This window comes from Kogia breviceps, chromosome 11 (genome assembly GCF_026419965.1).
Source record: "Kogia breviceps isolate mKogBre1 chromosome 11, mKogBre1 haplotype 1, whole genome shotgun sequence".
In the NCBI taxonomy this organism is placed as follows: domain Eukaryota; kingdom Metazoa; phylum Chordata; class Mammalia; order Artiodactyla; family Physeteridae; genus Kogia; species Kogia breviceps.
The window spans coordinates 23,907,025-23,928,621 of NC_081320.1; the positions used below are offsets into that span (position 1 = coordinate 23,907,025).

At 41.2% G+C, this 21,597-nt stretch overlaps 1 protein-coding gene across 3 annotated transcripts; it reads left to right on the forward strand.

The window, feature by feature from the left end:
• Positions 1 to 209: 209 nt before the first annotated feature.
• On the forward strand, positions 210 to 21,595 carry MTHFD2 (methylenetetrahydrofolate dehydrogenase (NADP+ dependent) 2, methenyltetrahydrofolate cyclohydrolase). Of its 3 annotated transcripts, XM_059079884.2 has the most exons (9): positions 243 to 357; positions 14,225 to 14,409; positions 16,067 to 16,189; positions 16,792 to 16,944; positions 17,390 to 17,497; positions 18,566 to 18,658; positions 19,043 to 19,168; positions 20,354 to 20,509; positions 20,820 to 20,994. In XM_059079884.2, the coding sequence occupies exons 1-9, from the start codon at positions 257 to 259 to the stop codon at positions 20,912 to 20,914; spliced, it is 1,140 nt and encodes a 379-aa protein (XP_058935867.1). In that variant the 5' UTR covers positions 243 to 256; the 3' UTR covers positions 20,915 to 20,994. The 3 variants fall into 3 exon arrangements, with proteins under 3 accessions (XP_058935866.1, XP_058935867.1, XP_066863438.1); XM_059079883.2 differs by having other exon boundaries at positions 210 to 357; positions 20,354 to 21,595; XM_067007337.1 differs by lacking the exon at positions 16,067 to 16,189 and having other exon boundaries at positions 20,354 to 21,595.
• Positions 21,596 to 21,597: the final 2 nt, after the last annotated feature.

The following is a 21,597-nucleotide window of genomic DNA, read 5'->3' on the forward strand; positions in this document are numbered from 1 at the left end:
TCTCGGCAAGCTATCGAGCCTTCGGAACCATCCAGGGCCTCGCTCTTAGCGCTTTTTGCTCCAATCACGAGCATGGCTTTACTGGGCTTCTCTACGTTTGAAGGAAGACAACCGATTGGTTCCTTCAGCTCCAGCGGCCCAACAGACTGCAAGTGGAGAGCCGCAGGGACCAATGGGTGCCGGCAGGAGGCGGGGCCTGCCACGTGGCAGCGGTATAACTGGAGGGCCCGCGAGCGTTTCCCTCCCGGCGCTGGCCATGGCTGCAGTGTCCCTCTTATTCACTTTGGCCACCCGGCTGCTCCGGCCGGCGCAGAGCTGCAGCCTCCACCATCGCCCCTTCCGCCTCTCGGCAGTTCGGTAAGAGGGTCGGGGGGCTGGGTCAGCGCGGAAATCCGAGGGGAACCGAACGCGGGGCCCGCCCAGGGACTCCCTTCATGAGCATCTCCGTCCCGGGAAGTGGTGGCCACCGAGAGGGGTGTGGCGGGGCGACGTGGCATCCCAGAGTGGCCGCAGCCTACCACCAGGGCGCTCGTTCGGCTGTGTGGGCTGAAACCGGGATCCCGCCTTTCGGAGGAGCTGGTCTCCTGCAGGCTCCGGGCGTCGCCCTGTCACAAGGCCAGTCCGCCGGCTGAACGGGTCCACGGTGTGGAGCGGAGGTGCTGGCGGGCCCTGGGGCGCCGCGACTTACCTGGGAGCATACAGAGGTCACCGGCCAGAGCCTGCCGGCCGCCCTTGGCCCTGATACCAAGAGTGGGAAAGCAGAGATGTTTTGGCGAGCGCGGGAAAGAGTTGTGAGTGAGCAGCCTTCAGTGAGCCGTCCCTTCCCGGGACCCTAGCGGCGGCGGGGGTTAGGGCGGAGCCTTGCTCGCCGGGTACCTGCACTTCCCTCCTTCTCCCGGTCGTGGGTGTGGCTCGCGCTGCTCTACAAGCTGCCCCTTTCCCTCCCAAGAGAATAAATGTGTTGTGGTCACCAGGACTTTGACTGCAGCCCACCCGGAGTCGGTCAGTGCCAGACCGAGTAAATTGAGGTGGTAAACGCCCGGGGAAGAGAAGAGGGAAAGCTCTGTTTGCGTTTTCTTAGGGAGGTAATAAATATTTCCTGATTTTTTTTGGACCTCAAATTCCTATTCTAAACCTAGGTTGAAGAATCTTTTTTTTTTGGGGGGGGAGCTGTGATTTCGTTCCTTAAAGCTATGCACCCTCTTTCCCGTCAATCTTTAGAGCCTTTACACTGCAGAGACCTAAGCTTTGTAACAGCAGCCCCTTTATCCAGGCACTGTGCTAGGCTGTGCGGATTCAGAGATGGTAAAAGCGGTTTTCTTTAGTGGAACTTCCATACTTGTCAAGAGGCAGAACACGTACATGTGGCAGAAAATTTAATTTCCAATCAGTGTAAAAACGATATTAGAGACGTTTCTAACGTGCTGTTGGAGCACAGAATGGGGATTAATGCACTCTTGAAAGAAGACTTCAGAGGGCATTTAAGGATTTCCTTAGTCTGACCCTGACCTGCCTTTCCAGCCCCATCTTTCATTACTGTCTGTTCTCTTTCCTCTTCCTCCCTTCCTGAGTTCTGGCCACATGTGCTTTCATGATTGAAAAGAGATTTATAAAAATACACCAATTCCTTACCTAAAGAACTGGAACACTTTGCTCACACTCTCCAGTATCAAATGCCCTGCTTTTGGGGCTTCCCTGGTGGCACAGTGATTAAGAAGCTACCTGCCAATGCGGGGGACACGGGTTCAAGCCCTGCCCCGGGAGGATCCCACATGCCGCGGAACAACTAAGCCCATGTGCCACAACTACTGAGCCTGTGTTCTAGAGCCTGCGAGTCACAACTACTGAAGCCCATGCGCCTAGAGCCTGTGCTCTGCAAGAAGAGAAGCCACCACAATGAGAAGCCCAGGCTCCACAATGAAGCGTAGCCCCTGCTCCTCGCAACTAGAGAAAACCCGCGCACAGCAACAAAGACCCAATGCAGCCAAAAATAAATAAACAAAATAAATAAATTTATAAAAAACAAAAAAACAAATGCCCTCCTTTCACTTACTTTTCTGAATGAAATGTAGGTTTCCACATCTCTGAAGGCAATAAGTACATTTGGTATTCAGTGTTCTAATGTATTGCTTTGATTACTACTAGCTGGTAAAATTAAAACATCCATTAAAAAATATGGGTCTAAGGGCAAGACGGGAATAAAGATGCAGACCTACTAGAGAATGGACTTGAGGATACGGGGAGAGGGAAGGGTAAGCTGGGACAAAGTGAGAGAGTGGCATGGACATATACACTACCAAACGTAAAATAGATAACTAGTGGGAAGCAGCCACCATAGCACAGGGAGATCAGCTCGGTGCTTTGTGACCACCTAGAGGGGTGGGATAGGGAGGGTGGGAGGGAGGGAGATGCAAGAGGGAAGAGATATGGGGACATATGTATATGTATAACTGATTCGCTTTGTTATAAAGCAGAAACTGACACACCACTGTAAAGCAATTATACTCTAATAAAGATGTTAAAATAAAATAAAATTGAACAGAAATAAAAAAAAAATATGGGTCTGCATGTATCCCCTTTTTTGCGGGTGGGTAGTGTGAGAGTTTTCATGGTTAGAGAGATAGTACTGTAGTCTAGATGACAGTGAGGTAAAGGAAAAAATGGACTTTGGAGGCAGAAGTTTGTGTTTGAATTTTGTTTCTACTGTCCTCAGTTTCTTGTTCTGTATAACATGCTTATTATAATAGCCCCAAGGTAACTGAGAGTAATGTATGTAAAACTCTAAGCAAAATATCTCATGTTTAACAGATGTTAGATCCGTCCCCCTTTGTGTCTTTGTTCACTCATTACTGGTTCCATTAATTAGTAGATAACAACTCTTTCCAAAATAAGTTGATCAGGAATTGTAAAATGCACCTGATACTAATTTTTCATGGAAAATTACAGTACTGTAAACTATTGAATTAGAAGGAAAGTGAAGATGCTACTGACTTGGATTTCAGTTTTTAACTTTATTTAGATAGTCCTCTTCTTTCTAGTCTGTTGATGCATAATTTTATTGGAAATTTTTCTAAACACATCTGTGAAAGCACTCCTAAATGTGTTAGCTAATATGGTTAATAAATTTTGGATTCCCCGTGGGACTGATCTCAGTCTCCATTTCCATTTATTTTGGGGTAGCAGTAACTTTATCTTCCCATTGGCCCAAAAAAAAAAAAAAAAAAAAATGTTGGGAAATTAGGTAATGACTCCCTCTCAGGACTGTGTTTCACATTTGGCAGAATTGTGGTATGCAGGTGAGGGCTAAAACACAGTTATGTTATAAAAGATACTCATTGCATTGTGGCTTTGTTTTGGTTCTTGTTACTCTTTGACTTCTTTTTTTTTTTTTTTCAAGCAAATTGGCATAACATCCAGAAGTTGCCTTTGGAACTTGGAACACTGGATTCTCCCAGAACCCTGTGTCCTTAACTTTATTATATCATGCTTAGCCCAAATGTGCTGCTACCATTTTCTCTAAGTTTACTGCTTTCAAAAGGAACTTAAAAAAATTTTTTTTAATGAGCTTTTTTTGCGGTATGCGGGCCTCTCACTGTTGGGGCCTCTTCCGCGGCGGAGCCTGACGCGCAGGCTCAGCGGCCATGGCTCACGGGCTTAGTCGCTCCGCGGCATGTGGGATCCTGGCATGTGGGATCCTCGGCATGTGGGATCCTCCCGGACCGGGGCACGAACCCGTGTCTCCTGCATCGGCAGGCGGATTCTCAACCACTGCGCCACCAGGGAAGCCCTAATGAGCTTTTTAATGACGTGCAATCTAAGTCCTATTCACTGATTATTTTTTTTCACTGATTATTTTTATAAAGCTATCCTTATGAGTGTATAAATAGATAAATATATCTATTGTATATTAAGGATGTGTGTGTATAAATTTAGCCAACAGAGTTAGAAATTAATTTTTAGTGAATATATATGCCTGGTACTTTATTTATTTATTTTCTATTTTTGGCCATACCACATGACACGTGGAATCTTAGTTCCCCAACCAGGGATCAAACCCCCACCCTCTGCATTGGAAACTCAGAGTCTTAACCACTGGACTGCCAGGGAAGTCCCCCTATGCCTGGCACTTTATTTGTTATTTCATTCAATATAAATGACTGTCCTAAGCCCTTTTAAAGTAATCTTTCACTCTATTCTATTCCAGGGTTGGGAATCTACTTCTGGCCTCGGGCAGGTATTACTATAAATCAAGAATGTTGCCAGGGGTATTTGTATCAGCAAAGCCCTTTTATTTTATTTTATTTTTTTAAAGATTTTATTACAGTTATCTTTTTTTTTAACATCTTTATTGGAGTATAATAGCTTTACAATGGTGTGTCAGTTTCTGCTTTATAACAAAGTGAATCAGTTATATATATACATATGTCCCCATATCTCTTCCCTCTTGCATCACTCTTCCTCCCACCCTCCCTATCCCACCCCTCTAGGTGGTCACAAAGCCCCCAGCTGATCTCCCTGTGCTATGTGGCTGCTTCCCACTAGCTATCTATTTTATGTTTGGTAGTGTACATGTGTCCATGCCACCCTCTCACTTTGTCCCAGCTTACCCTTCCCTCTCCCCATATCCTCAAGTCTATTCTGTAGTAGGTCTGTGTCTTTATTCCCGTCTTGCCCCTAGGTTCTTCATGACCACTTTTATTTTTTTCAGATTCCATATATATGTGTTAGCATATGGTATTTGTTTTTCTCTTTCTGACTTACTTCACTCTGTATGACAGACTCTAGGTCCATCCACCTCACTACAAATAACTCAATTTCATTTCTTTTTATGGCAGAGTAAAATTCCATTGTATATATGTGCCACATCTTCTTTATCCATTCATCTGTTGATGGACACTTAGGTTGCTTCCGTGTCCTGGCTATTGTAAATAGAGCTGCAATGAACATTTTGGTATATGTCTCTTTTTGAATTATGGTTTTCTCTGGGTATATCCCCAGTAGTGGGTTTGCTGGGTTGTATGGTAGTTCTGTTTTTAGTTTTTTAAGGAACCTCCATACCGTTCTCCATAGTGGCTGTATCAATTTACATTCCCACCAACAGTGCAAGAGGGTTCCCTTTATTCCACACCCTCTCCAGCATTTATTGTTTCCAGATTTTTTGATGATGGCCCTTCTGACTGGTGAGAGATGATATCTCATTGTAGTTTTGATTTGCATTTCTCTAATGATTAATGATGTTGAGCATTCTTTCATGTGTTTGTTGGCAATCTGTATATCTTCTTTGGAGAAATGTCTCTTTAGGTCTTCTGCCCATTTTTGGATTGGATTGTTTGTGCTTTCTATATTGAGCTACATGAGTTGCTTGTATGTTTTGGAAATTAATCCTTTGTCAGTTGCTTCATTTGCAAATATTTTCTCCCATTCTGAGGGTTGTCTTTTTGTCTTGTTTATGCTTTCCTTTGCTGTGCAAAAGCTTTTAAGTTTCCTTAGGTCCCATTTGTTTATTTTTGTTTTTATTTGCATTTCTCTAGGAGGTGGGTCAAAAAGGATCTTGCTGTTGATTTATGTCAGAGTGTTCTGCCTACGTTTTCATCTAAGAGTTTGATGTTGTCTGGCCTTACATTTAGATCTTTAATCCATTTTGAGTTTATTTTTGTGTATGGTGTTAGGGAGTGTTCTAATTTTGTTCTTTTACATGTACCTGTCCAGTTTTCCCAGCACCACTTATTGAAGAGGCTGTCTTTTCTCCACTGTATATTCTTGCCTCCTTTATCAAAGATAAGGTGACCATATGTGTGTGGGTTTATCTCTGGGCTTTCCATCCTGTTCCCTTGACTATATTTCTGTTTTGGGGCCAATACCATACTGTCTTGATTACTGTAGCTTTGTAGTATAGTCTGAAGTCAGGGAGCCTGATTCCTCCAGTTCCGTTTTTCTTTCTCAAGATTGCTTTGGCTATTCGGGGTCTTTTGTGTTTCTATGCAAATTGTGAAATTTGTTGTTCTAGTTCTGTGAAAAATGCCAGTAGTAGTTTGATAGGGATTGCATTGAATCTGTAGATTGCTTTGGGTAGTAGAGTCATTTTCAGAATGTTGATTCTTCCAATCCAAGAACATGGTATATCTCTCCATCTATTTGTATCATCTTTAATTTCTTTCATCAGTGTCTTATAATTTTCTGCATTCAGGTCTTTTGTGTCCTTATGTAGGTTTATTCCTAGATATTTTATTCTTTTTGTTGCAATGATAAATGGGAGTGTTTTCTTAATTTCACTTTCAGATTTTTCATCATTAGTGTATAGGAATGCAAAAGATTTCTGTGCATTAATTTTGTATCCTGCTACTTTATGAAATTCATTGATTAGCTCTAGTAGTTTTCTGGTAGCATCTTTGGGATTCTCTATGTATAGTATCATATCATCTGCATACAGTGACATCAGCAAAGCCCTTTTAAAGAAGTCCTCCTCAACCCTAAATCTGGATTGGATTTGTAAATATTAACATGTTTTCAGTTCCTTAATATATCATGAGTATATATGAAGTGCTATTATATATTTTGTGCTCTGCTAGAATTATCATGTAAAATCGGGTAAATGCATTTGGTTTGCTATAAAATTGTGATATCTTCTTTTTTTTTTTTTTTTAAGTGAAAGAACTTTTATTCAGGGAGAAACACAGTCACTAGACAGAGGGTGGGCCATATCAGAAGGCAAGAGGCACCAGGGTGTGGGGTTGTCTGTTTTTATAGGGGTGGGTAATTTCATAGGTTGATGAGTGGAAGGAATATTCCAGCTATTTTGGGGAAGGGGTGGGGATTTCCAGGAATTGAGCCACTGCCCATTTTTTTACCTTTTATGGTCGACCTTGGAACTGTCATGTGGGTGTGTCATTTAGTGTGCTGATGTGTTACAGTGAGCGTATACTGAGGCTCAAGGTTTGGTGGAAGACAACTTGTCTGCCATCTTGGACCTAGCTGGTTCTAACCAATTTATGTCATTTCCTTTGGCTATGTCATTCTTTAAAAGGTTGTGCCTTGCCCCCTTCCTGTCTCATTCCCCTCTCAGAGATTTTACTCCCATAATCTTATGGGAAGCAGAGGGACAATGGTCTGTCATCTGTAGCTTCTTCAGGGCTGAGTAGGGGCATCAACCCTGCCTGTCAGGGAGTTAAAAATCTCTGGATGCCTGATCTAGGGGTCCCAGGAGCAGGACGGCTTCTTGTTTTAAGTTGACATGAGCTGGAATCATTGCATAGACATCATCTTGATGTGGAACTGCTTCTGTAGCCTCCCTATGAATCTTCTTGAAGATGAAGCACTTTTGGAACAGCATCAGAGTACAATAGTAACTGTCTATAAATGACAAAAGACTTAAAAGGTTAAATATCCAATTACAGTGTAATTGATAAAGAAGCTTGGTTACTGTTGTGACATAGAACATTTTAAGAAAACAACTAGAACTATAGCATTATAACAGGACATATCCAAATTTTAGAACCTTTACATAATTTTTAGAATGTCTATCTTAGTAACATTCATCCATACAGTATATTTTTAAATAGGTTTACTGCTCATGTGATAAGGCTGTCTATGTAATTTAACATACTAAATAATACTAGTTAAATATTTCTCTCTGAGATGCCTCAGGAGCCCCCGAAAGCACCCCAAAGTTAGTTGAAAGTCAAAAGAACTTTAATTAAAATTTGACATTTGGGTAGTTTGTCAAAAAGTTTTAAAACACTTGATCAAATAAAATCATTGGTCACTATGAGACAATACTTATTTCTTAACCAAAGTGTCAAGAGATCTCAAAAGCAAATACAGATTAAAGGCAAAGAAACTCACACAATCTGTTATCAAAAATGGCATAACTTTTCAGTATTTTTTCATTCCTCACACGTTCTTTTACTGAAAACACATATCTTACTTTCTTTAAAAGTTTTTTTCCTCATTGAGTTACTCCCATAACTAAATTTGCTAACAAATTTACAATAGATATAATAAGGTCTAGTAAATCTAGGTACAACAGAAGTATTTTTTCTTTAAGTAAGTTTTTTTTTAATTTATTTATGTTTTATTTATTCATTTTTGGCTGTGTTGGGTCTTCGTTGCTGCTCTCGGGCTTTGAGTTGCGGTGAGTGGGGACTACTCTTTGTTGTGGTGCACACAGGCTTCTCACTGCCGTGGCTTCTCTTGTGGAGCACGGGCTCTAGGCGCGTGGGCTTCAGTAGTTGTGACTCGCGGGCTCAGTAGTTGTGTCTTACAGGCTCTAGAGCACAGGCTCAGTAGTTGTGGCACACAGGCTTGGCTGCTTTGCAGCATGTGGGATCTTCCCAGAGCAGGGCTCAAACCCGTGTCCCCTGCATTAGCAGGTGAATTCTTAACCACTGCACCACCAGGGAAGCCCACAACAGAATTATTATACTTAACATTGATGACTCTAAAGACATGTCTATATTAATCAAACCAACAAGCTTAAGCCACCTTCAATACCAGATATCACTTTAGTACTGAATGTTTTACAGATAACATGAACCTGAAGTTCATTCTGGCCAGATTATTTTCTATTTCTAAGTATTTGTATAAGCACTTAATTTTCTTTAAGTCAACTAAATAGAGCTTTTTTATGAATTAATTTTTGGCAATACCATACATCTACAGCACACACATAGATACATACAAACATACAAACAAACACAGAGGCCTCATAGTTCCCATTCCAAAATTTTAGCCAAGAGTCAGGTCTACAAAGGAGGTTGGATTAAAATTGGGTTTCTGGCAGGTGGAACAAATCAAGCTCACTTGTCTAGATGGCTAAACCCTTTTTACTAATATTTATGGAAAAGATACTTAAGATTTTTATTTGTCCATGACAAGTTCCAAATTATTTACCCCCTTTTTCAAAATTTGCATTTTAAAAAGATGGCAGAGATAAGGGTTCCTGGGGGGGGGGGAAACAGGTAGGATATTTGCATCTCAAAGGCACAGGTAAGTTCCTCCTAGGATGACTTTGTTTCCCCTTTGTTTAATATGTACAAGCCTCTTCAGATAAATAGGGAAGGTTTTGGGAGTGGTAAAAGGATTGTGAGCTTTGTAGTTTTTTGGAGCTACATCTCTGGTCCTGTAAGGACTACATTTGTAAAATAAGGACAGTTTTTTTTTCTTTTTTTTAAAAAATTGGGTGGCTACCTCAGTGATATTGAAGGATTGTTATACCCATTTACCTATGTTGAGGAATGTTTTACTTTCCTCATTTAGCTTAGGGGAGAAGTCCTTCCCCCAAATTTCTATCAGGTATGGTTAGCTTAGTCAGACCAATGGCCTCCCATTTTGGTACTCTATTTACAAACACTTTTGGGGATCATACCTGGGTTTAAGAAATTTTTAAACTATGGCCCTCAGTCAGGCCTTTGATCTGAGGTGGCTTGCCTATAGCCTCACGTGATTGAATTTTTTTTTGACATCTTTATTTGAGTATAACTGTTTTACAATACTGTGTTAGTTTCTCCTTTACAACAAAGTGAATCAGTTATACATATACATATGTTCCCATATCTCTTCCTTCTTGTGTCACCCTCCCTCCCACCCTCCCTATCCCACCCCTCTAGGTGGTCACAAAGCACAGAGGTGATCTCCCTGTGCTATGCAGCAGCTTCCCACTAGCTATCTAATTTACATTTGGTAGTGTGTATATGTCCCTGCTACTCTCTCACTTTGTCACAGCTTACCCTTCCCCCTCCCCATATCCTCAAGTCCATGCTCTAGTAGGTCTGTGTTTTATTCCAGTCCTACCACTAATCTCTTCATGACATTTTTTTTCTTAGATTCCATATATATGTGTTAGCATACGGTATTTGTTTTTCTCCTTCTGACTTACTTCACTCTGTATGACAGACTCTAGGTCTATCCACCTCATTACAAATAACTCAGTTTCATTTCTTTTTATGGCTGAGTAATATTCCATTGTATATATGTGCCACAGCTTCTTTATCCATTCATCTGTTAATGGACACTTAGGTTGCTTCCATGTCCTGGCTATCGTAAATAGAGCTGCAATAAACATTTTGGTACATGACTCTTTCTGAATTATGGTATTCTCAGGGTATATGCCCAGCAGTGGGATTGCGGGGTCATATGGTAGTTCTATTTGTAGTTTTTTAAGGAACCTCCATACTGTTCTCCATAGTGGCTGTATCAATTTACATTCCCACCAGCAGTGCAAGAGTGTTCCCTTTTCTCCACACCCTCTCCAGCATTTATTGTTTCTAGAGTTTTTGATGATGGCCAATCTGACCAGTGTGAGATGATATGTCAATGATGTTGAGCATTCTTTCATGTGTTTGTTGGCAATCTGTATATCTTCTTTGGAGAAATGTCTCTTTAAGTCTTCTGCCCATTTTTGGATTGGGTTGTTTGTTTTTTTTGTTATTGAGCTGCATGACTTGCTTATAAATTTTGGATATTAATCCTTTGTCAGTTGCTTCATTTGCAAATATTTTCTCCCATTCTGAGGATTGTCTTTTGGTCTTGTTTATGGTATCCTTTGCTGTGCAAAAGCTTTTAAATTTCATTAGGTCCCATTTGTTTATTTTTGTTTTTATTTCCATTACTCTAGGAAGTGGATCAAAAAGGATGTTACTGTGATTTATGTCAAAGAGTGTTCTTCCTATGTTTTCCTCTAAGAGTTTCAGAGTGTCCAGTCTTACATTTGGGTCTCTAATCCATTTTGAGTTTATTTTTGCGTATGGTGTTAGGGATTATTCTAATTTCATTCTTTTACATGTAGCTGTCCAGTTTTCCCAGCACCACTTATTGAAGAGACTGTCTTTTCTCCGTTGTATATCCTTGCCTCCTTTGTCATAGCTTAGTTGACCATAGGTGTGTGGGTTTATCTCTGGGCTTTCTATCCTGTTCCATTGATCTATGTTTCTGTTTTTGTGCCAGTACCATACTGTCTTGATTACTGTAGCTTTGTAGTATAGTCTGAAGTCTGGGAGCCTGATTCCTCCAGCTCCGTTTTTTGTTCTCAAGATTGCTTTGGCTATTCGGGGTCTTTTGTGTTTCTATACAAATTGTGAAATTTTTTGTTCTACTTCTGTGAAAAATGCCAGTGGTAGTTTGATAGGGATTGCATTGAATCTGTAGATTGCTTTGGGTAGTAGAGTCATTTTCACAATGTTGATTCTTCCAATCCAAGAACATGGTATATTTTTCCACCTATTTGTATCATCTCGTGATCGCATTTTTAAAGGTAGCTGGACAATTTCTAGACCACGTTTTTTCTTTCTTTTTTTTGGTCCATTCCATTCCTATCATGTAAGCGCCCTCAGCTTGAATTTTATAAGTACACAGAGTGGAGGCATTCATGGCATTTCAGTGTCTGGATCTGTCCAGTCAAAGGCAAGGAGATACTGGGGTGCAGGGGAATGCAGAAGAAAGCGACCTTTAGTTCTAGAACTATGAACTAGTTTAACAGCCCATAGTTTAAAAACTTAGATGGGGTGGAATGGAGATGTCCTCTGCTTGGGACTGAGGTAGATTCCTCTGACCAAGAGCAATTGTTTTTCTTGGTGGGTGCTATCTCTGTGAGGATCTCCAGCTTGGATTATTGTCGGGAATTTAGTGAGCAAGTCCCTTCCCAACAAGGGGAGGGAGCACTCAGGCATGAGCAGAAACTGATGTGCAAAGGTAAAATTTCCTAGTAAGCAGTTGAGGGGAGGAGTGAATCACTCATTTGGGGCTTTCCATCAATCCCTGTTATTATACAGCTTGTGGAGGACAAGGGTCCAGGAAAATCAGTCAGCATAGAGTAGGCGGCCCAGGTATCTAATAAGAAAATAACTTTCCTACCTTCCATGTCAGAGGTTACCCAAGGCTTCTCTGGAGAAATGACCAAGTGTCCTTCGGGAGCCAGGGAGGGTCCCGGGCCCCATCAGTCTTCGATCCTCTTGGCCATCATTGCTTTGGGAAACCTGAGTCCCCTTCGGGACTGGGAGCAGTTCTGCTTCCAGTGACCCTCTTGGTCACACTTAAAACAGATGCTTTTTGACAAGATAGTGACTCTGATCCCACATTCCTGGATCCTGTCCTCACCATGGGTCTTCGCAAGGGATGGTAACCCTGAGGTGGTTCAGGGGTTAGGGCTGCTGCCAATTGTTGTGCTTTTTGTGTTGTCCCTGAATCCTTTTTGCCTCTCTATTGTTAAATACTCCAAAGGCCAAATCCATGAGCTGATTTATGGGGGTCTGGTGTCTCCAGCTCCCCGTATGCAGCATCAGGGGTAAATGGTCCGGAGACTGTCCCCCCTCACAATTGGGGGAGGTAGGAGTTCACAGTAGACCTCTGGGGAGGTGGACTCATAAAGAGGTCATCTAAAACATTTGGCTCCTGTGAAGAAGGCACTTTGAAGAGGGTGTGAGCCAGGTACACCCAGCAGAAGTTCTTTAGACCTGGATTATGGAATAGGGTCATGAACATTTGGATGTATGGTACTTCCCCCCATTTGCCTTTCCTTTTACAAAATAGGTCCAGTTGCAAGATGGTATTGTAATTCAATGACCCAATTTTTTTTTGGCCAGATCACTTCGTCCCCTAGTTTGTATTGGGGCCCTACAGTATTGCAAAAGAAAATTAATTTTTTTCTTAAACCACCCTGTCTAAATTTTCCCCAGTTAGTTAATATGCATCTGTAACAGGGAAGAGCCAAATCAGACAACATGTTGGATCTGTTTCATTTACTCTATCTTTTTATTTACTTATTTGATGTTTATTTTAATTTTTTTTATTTTTAGCTGCGTTGGGTCTTCGTTGCTGCGTGTGGGCTTTATCTAGTTGCGGCAAGCAGGAGCTAGAGCAGGGGCTACTCATCGTTGCAGTGTGTGGGCTTCTCATTGCAGTGGCTTCTCTTGTTGCGGAGCACGGGCTCTAGGCACGCAGGCGCAGTAGTTGTGGCGCACTGGCTTAGTTACTCCACGGCATGTAGGATTTTCCTGGACCAGGGCTAGAACCTGTGTCCCCTGCATTGGCAGGCAGATTCTTAACCACTGCACCACCAGGGAAGTCCCCGGGGTGTTTTTTCTTAAGGAATAGTTGCTTGTCCTACTTTAAGTAATGGGAACTTTACTCTAAGCATACATGTGGAAATAAGAAAACCAGGAATCTTCCACGTTGGAACCCAGGAAGAGCTGTTCTTATTGTTCTTACCAATTCTTACTGGGGAGAGATAGGCTTTCAGAGATTTGAATATGTTTTGGGGAATTGAAGCTTCTTCTAGATCTGAGTCTTCTCATTGTCTCACCCCCAACAAGAAGTTTCTCATCCCTGTGGTTCTAGCATGTGAATGTAGTTCAGAGAGGAGCTCTTACTGGTCTAGTTCACTACCACCACTCCCAGTGAATAAACTTTTGCATCAGGTGGACCGCTGGCCAGCCTAGAAATTGTTGTTCTTGGCGTCAGTTACTTACTCCTGGTGTGTCAGCTGTGGATGGGGCACTGGGGTCTCAGGGTAGAGCACACTGCCACCTATGAGATGGAATCGCCTTAGTCCGCCTTCCAATCCCTATTATTCATCAGGAAAGTCTTTTCCAGGAGGGGCTGTAGGGAGTGGTAGATATTTGAGGTTTGTCTAATATATTGCTTATTGGTTTAACTGCATAGCATAATTTATATATCTAAAAGCATGTGCAAATTAAAAGCCAATTCACTAACTGGGAATGTAGGACGTACATGACATCCCTAGTACTTATTTATCTTATAACTAGAAGTTTATACAGTCATCCCTCAGTATCTGAAGTTCCAGGAACCCCCAGGATACCAAAATTCCCAGATGGTCAAGTCCCTTATATAAAATGGCGTAGTATTTGTATATAACCTCTCCTCCCATATACTTTAAATCATCTCTAGGTTATTTATACCTAATACCATGTATATGCTGTGTAAATAGTGTAAATACAATGTAAGTAGTTGCCAGGTTCAGGGCAAATTCAAGTTTTGCTTTTTGGAACTTTTTGGAATTTTTTTCCCCAATATTTTCGACCCATGGTTGATGAATTCTCAAATGCAGAACCTGCAGAGAGGAGGGCCCACCATGCCTTTTGACCACCTTCTTCCAATTCCCCATCCTCCAACTCCTGAAGTTTTGGGTATTTAATAACACTTTTGTAGCCTGATCTTTACTCTTTACAAAGATTCAAGCTATTTGGTTTTGTGATTCTGTTGCCTTCTGCAGAAATGAAGCTGTTGTCATTTCGGGAAGGAAACTTGCTAAGCAGATCAAGCAGGAAGTGCGTCAGGAGGTGGAAGAGTGGGTGGCGTCAGGCCACAGACGGCCGCACCTGAGCGTCATCCTGGTTGGCGAGAATCCTGCAAGTCACTCCTACGTCCTCAACAAAACCAGAGCAGCTGCCGATGTGGGTATGTGTCGCTCTCAGGCCCCGACTGCTGTTAAATTGAGACTTATCTGAGGCAAACTCTATTGCACTTTATGATTCCTTTTTCTGATTAGAAAACCAGGCAGAGGAGGCTAATGTGATTGAACTGTATCCAAATATTTGTCATAAAGAAATCATGCTGTCTACTGGGGAGGCTTATAGACTAGGACAGGAGGAATGTGGTTGGTATTCTTGGTGTCTTCTGGAATGTAATCTAAATTGTGTTCTAGTCTAACTTTTTTTGTGTGTGTGTGGTATGCGGGCCTCTCAGTGTCGTGGCCTCTCCCGTTGCGGAGCACAGGCTCCAGACGCGCAGGCTCAGCGGCCATGGCTCACGGGCCCAGTCGCTCCGCGGCATGTGGGATCTTCCCGGACCGGGGCACGAACCCGTGTCCCCTGCATCGGCAGGCGGATTCTCAACCACTGCGCCACCAGGGAAGCCCTAGTCTAACATTTGATAGGTGACCTTGAACACAGTTTACATCTGCTTTCCTTGAGCAATAATGAGTCTGAATGAGGTGTTTGAGCATTTGGTTGAGGAGACCTCAATGATGTGGCCTAGAGCACAGTCATGGATTTGAAGGAAATGACTCTGACTTCTTTGAAATAGCCTTTGATTTCTCCACCAGTTGGTTCCAAAGCCAATTAAATCAGCAGTTTAGAAGTGGTTGGAGGTTTGAGTGCAGAAGGCACAGGTATGAGTGATGGGAGGTTTGTGTTCTAGGTCTCGCTACACCGCAGACTCTGTGTGGCCGCAGACCAGAGGTGGGTAGGCTCAGCTGTGCCGTTGCCGGCTTATCTGTGGGTCAGTGGTCTGAGAACTGTGTACGTGCCCTTCTGAAGGGCTGTGAAACCACTGGTGTGTCTGGCCAGTGTTACTGGATTGTGAGCCCTTGGTATACTCTATTCTTTATGACTGAGGATTGAAGCCTCCTGCCCTTTTCATAGAAAAACCTTTAGAACCTCTAGAAAATAGTAAGCCATGGCTTTCTAAGACATTGGGATGGGAAGTAGTGTGATACAGTGGAAAGAACATTGACTTTGGAACTGGAAAGATTGTCTTTGTCACCAGCCAGTTTGTGTTTCAATTTCACTGAGCCTTGTCTATAAAATGAGGTTGATGAGGATTATGTAGTATAATATATAGAAAGTATCAAGCTAGGGGGAAGGGTAAACTGGGACAAAGTGAGAGAGTGGCCTGGACATATATACACTACCAAACATAAAACTGATAGCTAGTGGGAAGCAGCCGCATAACACAGGGAGATCAGCTTGTTGCTTTGTGATCACCTAGAGGGGTGGGAGGGAGATGCAAGAGGGAAGAGATATGGGGATATATGTATATGTATATGTATAGCTGATTCACTTTGTTATAAAGCAGAAACTAACACACCATTGTAAAGCAATTACACTCTGATAAAGATGTTAAAAAAGAAAAGAGAAGAAAAGAAAGTATCAAGCTAGTATTCTTTAGTGTTTGTATTTGGGAAGTTACTTAAGGCTACTTGTGAGCCAATTCAAGCTTTCCAGCTACCAGGGTGGGTATGATAAAAAGCCTCGCTGGTAGCGTGGCAGGCAAGCAACGTAGCATTGTCTCAATAAATGCCTCTTTTTTTTTTAACCTTGAAATTTTCTTATAGGAATCAACAGTGAGACAATTGTGAAACCAGCTTTAATTTCAGAGGAAGAACTGTTGAATTTAATCAATAAACTAAATAATGATGATAATGTAGATGGCCTCCTTGTTCAGCTGCCTCTTCCAGGTGAGATTTGGACACCACCATTTGAATGATTTCTGGGGATTTCCCTGGTGGTCCAGGGAGTAAGGCTCTGTGCTCCCAATGCAGGGGACCTGGCTTCGATCTCTGGTCAGGGAACTAGATCCCACATGCCGCAACTAAAGATCACACATGCTGCAAGGAAGATCCCGCATGCTGCAACTAAGACGCGGTGCAGCCAAATAAATAAATATTCTAAATGATTTCTGAGGAATGGAGAGGCTTGTTTACTTTATACAACTGGCCCCTTGTGTGGATTTGACATAAGGGGGAGGTAAACTCAAGAGAGTGAGTATGTTATTAGATATGGGACAGACCTACTCAGAATACCAATTACTCCTTGATTTGGTATTGAGATCTTAAAGCAAAAGACAGTGGAAGGAAGCGGCTGTACAACAGGACACTGGCTTTGATCTTGGCGCTTGGCTTTGCTCTATGTGTGTTCCTTATATGCAGATGAAGAAATAAGTCATGAGAGCGAGCTGTAAAAGCAGAATAGGTTTTTGTGGCAAACCAGGTAAGCTGGAGTCAAGCAGTGCTAATTACGTAACAGTGACTTAAGACCGCCACTCTGATTTCTTTTTCAGAGCACATTGATGAGAGAAAGATCTGCAATGCTGTTTCTCCAGACAAAGATGTTGATGGCTTTCATGTAATTAACGTAGGGCGAATGTGTTTGGACCAGAATTCCATGTTACCAGCTACTCCATGGGGTGTGTGGGAAATAATTAAGCGAACTGGTAGGTATATCCGTCTCAGTATTATCAAGGCAGTACTTACAAATGGTAAAAATTCATGCAAAGAGTGGAAACTCTCACCCCACAGCCTCTAGTCCTGCTCTCCAGAGCCTAACTCCTTTAGCAGTTGCCTACAACTGTTTTTGCTGTTTAATCCAGAAACCTCTGAGGGAAACTTAAGCTTTGTTTTTTTTTTTTTTTTTTTGAAACTTAAGCTTTAACAGTAGCAGTCTCATAACATTTTGCAGCTTATAAAATGTTTCCTTTTAGCTTTCCGCTATGTGTAGCGAGTGATAGTCCAGTTGACTGATGAGGCAATAAGCTTAGTGAATTCCTTCATTATCACAATTAGAGTCACATCCTAGGCCATCAGCCTTCCTTTTCCTTAGGTGCTCTTTCTAAGATAATCAGGCACTATCTTAAACGCAAATATATTTATTTTTCATAGGTATTCCAACCCTGGGGAAGAATGTGCTTGTGGCTGGAAGGTCCAAAAACGTTGGAATGCCCATTGCAGTGCTGCTGCACACGGACGGGGCGCACGAACGTCCCGGAGGTAAGGGTTTTGCTCCCAGGGATGAGTCCTCTTCTCCCTTACGAGAGACGAGAGACGCTTGAGAGACTGCCCTGTGGATGTTTGTAAGTGTTAACTTTGTTAAACTTTGTTTTTTTTGTAATTTTGTTAATAGGTACTTGGGGAGTAATCTTCGTAGGAGAAGCTGTACTCAGTGTCACTTGAAAGTTCCTTTATATTCACTAGTATGGAACTAGTTCAGAGAGAGATATGCCTCCGAAATTTGAGTTTTGAGCATAAGCATGGTTGTAGACAATTAGAATTTCCAGTTATGGCTTTGATAGTTGGAGCTAAGAAGTAGAACTTATTCAAAGTTAGTGTCCTATTCTGTGCCATTTGGTAGAAAAAAATCTTAGACCAATGCAAAGGATTGAATTGATATTACTGTAATGTGTCATCATTGTGTCAAGTTCTATTAATTTGAGAAAAAGCTTCAAATCAGAGTTAATGTAATTATCATAATATGACTATACATGATTATATCAGAAATAATGTCAAAACTAAATATTTCCAGGTATCTTTCAGCACACTTTTTTTTTTTTTTTTTTTTTTTGGTATGCGGGCCTCTCACTGCTGTGGCCTCTCCCGTTGCGGAGCACAGGCTCCGGACGCGCAGGCCTAGCGGCCATGGCTCACGGGCTTAGTTGCTCCGCGGCATGTGGGATCTTCCCGGACCAGGGCATGAACCCGTGTCCCCTGCATCGGCAGGCGGATTCTCAACCACTGCGCCACCAGGGAAGCCCCTCAGCACACTTTTAAGAAAAATCCTTGAGTAATTCTAGTGATGTTTTGTTTAGAAAGGCTGTTAAATAGGATAAGGAATAAATCTAAAGATGTATGACTCCAAATGGTAGAGCTAGGACCAACAGGTAAAAGTTACAAGAAATTGAGTATTTGTTTTTTTTTAAAAAAGGACAATTGGCTGCCCAGAAAGTATGGCACAGGAACTGTCAATTATTTTTTCAGAGATGTTGAATTTCTGGCATGGTTTGCCTAGTTCAGATCTCATCCAATCCCAGCTTCGATTCAGAAATATTTTTTAACTCATAGGTGATGCCACTGTCACAATATCTCATCGATATACTCCCAAGGAGCAGCTGAAGAAACATACAGCTCTTGCAGATATTGTGGTCTCCGCTGCAGGTAAGAGCACCAGGGAAGGGGCGGGAGCACGTCACCTCAGAGGGTGAAGATGGGACTCTCATCTTTGAATTTGCCTGCTGCACTGCTGTTCCATTCATTATTCCCCTAGGATTGATAATGTGAGCTGCTTACAAAGATGAGGAGAGAGTTGTGGTTGGAATACTGATTTCTGGCATTCCATTATAGATTTGATGGATGAATGTATTTTCTACAGTCTGTTTACTATATGAAGTTTAAATGTTTCCTTGGTTAATAGTTTTTATAGGTTTTTATAAAACAAGCTAATTCGTTCTTCCTGGTCTCTTGAAATTGAAAGTAGATAAGAATCTTATCTAAGAATCTTCTTTTCAGTACTAACCCGATCATTCCTATCTCCATTTCTAGGCATTCCAAATCTGATCACAGCAGATATGATTAAGGAAGGAGCAGCTGTCATTGATGTGGGAATAAATAGAATTCAAGATCCCATAACTGCTAAACCCAAGTTGGTTGGAGATGTGGATTTTGAAGGTAAATGGTATAATTTTTAAAAAATATAAAAGTCAATAAATACTATCATAATTGGACATTTAGGGCAGACTATTTTAACTTTTAAACTTATGTTACCTTGGTAATACCATTTAAAATGCTTTCCATGAGAATTAATTAAGAAAAATCTTTTTAACAATTACAGTCATTCTAGAATTATTTTAGGTGTTTGTATCATCAAATTATGGAGACAGATATAGAGTTTTCAGAGAATTGTTTTGTTTTTTTCCACTTAGGGCTATTTTATAATTAAAACAACTTCAAGACTTTTAACAAGTCTGAAAATTTAATGAAGTGATTTTCCTAAACTATTGAGTCTCCTCAAAAGTTTTACAGATTTCTCATTTTCATACTGGGAGGAGAGATCACAGACCTGGCATGTTCAAAGTATGGGACAGAGCCAAATTGCTAAAATTTTGGAATTTGCTAGTAGATTTCTCCTTTCAGTTCTGATTTTATCTGAATTTTATGCCAATAATCCTATTTCTAGCTTTCTGTTTCTTCTAAAGCAGTCACATCCAAGCCTAGGTATCTAAGTATTTTTCCCTTTAGATTGGAATTTAAAAAAATCTTACTTTTTACTTTCCAGAAAATTACTTTGCTTGGTGCTTTGGGCAAACAGTATAGTTAAATAAATAGGATAAAATTAAGAAAATATTGTAGGCAGGTTTAATTGAAGTAATGCTTATTATTATTATAGTTACACTTCCCATACAGTTAACCTACTGAGACGTTTCTTTTTAAGTTGATTTAATATGGAGGAAAAGTATGGCTGGTAAATTATAGGTTATTTAGATATATAAATATTCACTGAACAACTCTGCTTATTATATGTGTGTTATTGAGTTATTTAGTTTTGGCCGCTCCGCACAGCATGCGGGATCTTAGTTCCCCCACCAGGGATCGAACCCGTGTCCCCTGCAGTGGAAGAGCGGAGTCCTAACCACTGGGCCGCCCAGGAAGTCCCTATGTGTGTGTTATTTTATATTAGTATGTTCAAAAGCCTTTACTCTTGAGTAACGTAGCTGTGATTTTTTAAATGAGTTTGAGGCTTATGAAGATGCTTATGTATTTTATTGCTTTTTCTTTGAATGCTTCTTCCATGATAAAGTACATACAGTTCCTTTGCCGTAATTAAAGCAGTCTGCCTGTCTTATTTCTATGTAGGAGTCAGGAAGAAAGCCGGTTACATCACTCCAGTCCCTGGGGGTGTTGGTCCCATGACAGTGGCAATGCTAATGAAGAATACCATTATTGCTGCAAAAAAAGTGCTGAGGCTTGAAGAGCGGGAAGTACTGAAGTCTAAGGAGCTTGGAGTAGCAAGTAATTAACTATTGTGTCTTCTGTGTCATGAACAGCACTCCAAGCGAGGAAAACCAGGTCAATAGAAATACAATATTTATTCTACTTAAATGGTTTAAAACAATGCTTTCTATTTATTTGTAAGCTTAAATGGGTGACTGTTTGCACACATAGCCCTGCAGTTACCCACCAGGGAGCATCCCACTATCGTGCTGGGTCATGGGATCCAGCCAAGAGAAGCCATTAACCTACTGATTAACGGGGACACTGTCACGTTGAGAATGGCTGCCTAACTTTGTCAACCACTTCAGTTAAAATATGTCTTTTTTAGGAGGGCAGCTATGCTTACCACTATACCACCAATGCTGCACAAATTTGTCTTTTCTACAGTTGCATTTCCTAAGTGCTATTCCAATAATGAGTTGATGCTCACTTTAGGTTCCAAACCTTTTGAGTTCAACTGGTCAAACCAAAGGAAAAATGTTGCAAGAGAAAATTAGGGAAAAGGTAAAAAAGAAGGAAATGATGGTAGTTGAGTAGAAAAAAAAATTACCCTAGTTTAATATATGTATTGATTGATAACCAGAAGAAAAACTACATGTTAATAGTCTCCTAAGCTGTCATTTTGTAGCTTAGTCATTGGGAAAATGTTTGGGGTTGTTTCATTTGTTATTAGCCCTCGTTTTATGTTCGTTACCATTCCTGAGGTTTCCCCATTTTAGTTTTCTAGGATTGAAAGGCTTATTTTATAAATTATTCATGTGTGTTGTCATATTTGACTTTCCTACATCCTTAAACTTCACCGTCAAATTTTTATACTATTGGAGGTGTCTGTATGGTTTCTTTAGTGTATCTTGAAACCTGTATTTGGAAAACATAACTTGGGCTTGCTGATCATTAGGACAGCTTCTATTAAGTGTGCAACTTACTTTTCCACCAAAGAACTGTCAACAGCTGCCGGCTTTTCTCCGATGCACCTGTTGTCTTTCCTTGATTGATTTTTGAGAACTTGAGTTAATACTGAATTTAATCAGACTTTCTGATTAAAGGACTGTTTTGCTTCATTTTGTTTTTTTAAATAAAACACTTCTGACTGGTATAAAATGAGT

Excerpts from the sequence above, each read along its gene's own strand:
- MTHFD2 (XM_059079884.2), top strand. The coding sequence starts at position 257 with ATGGCTGCAGTGTCCCTCTTATTCACTTTGGCCACCCGGCTGCTCCGG. Across the intron at positions 16,190-16,791 it reads TGTTCAGCTGCCTCTTCCAG|AGCACATTGATGAGAGAAAG; the intron begins GTGAGATTTGGA and ends TTTCTTTTTCAG. Across the intron at positions 16,945-17,389 it reads GGAAATAATTAAGCGAACTG|GTATTCCAACCCTGGGGAAG; the intron begins GTAGGTATATCC and ends TATTTTTCATAG.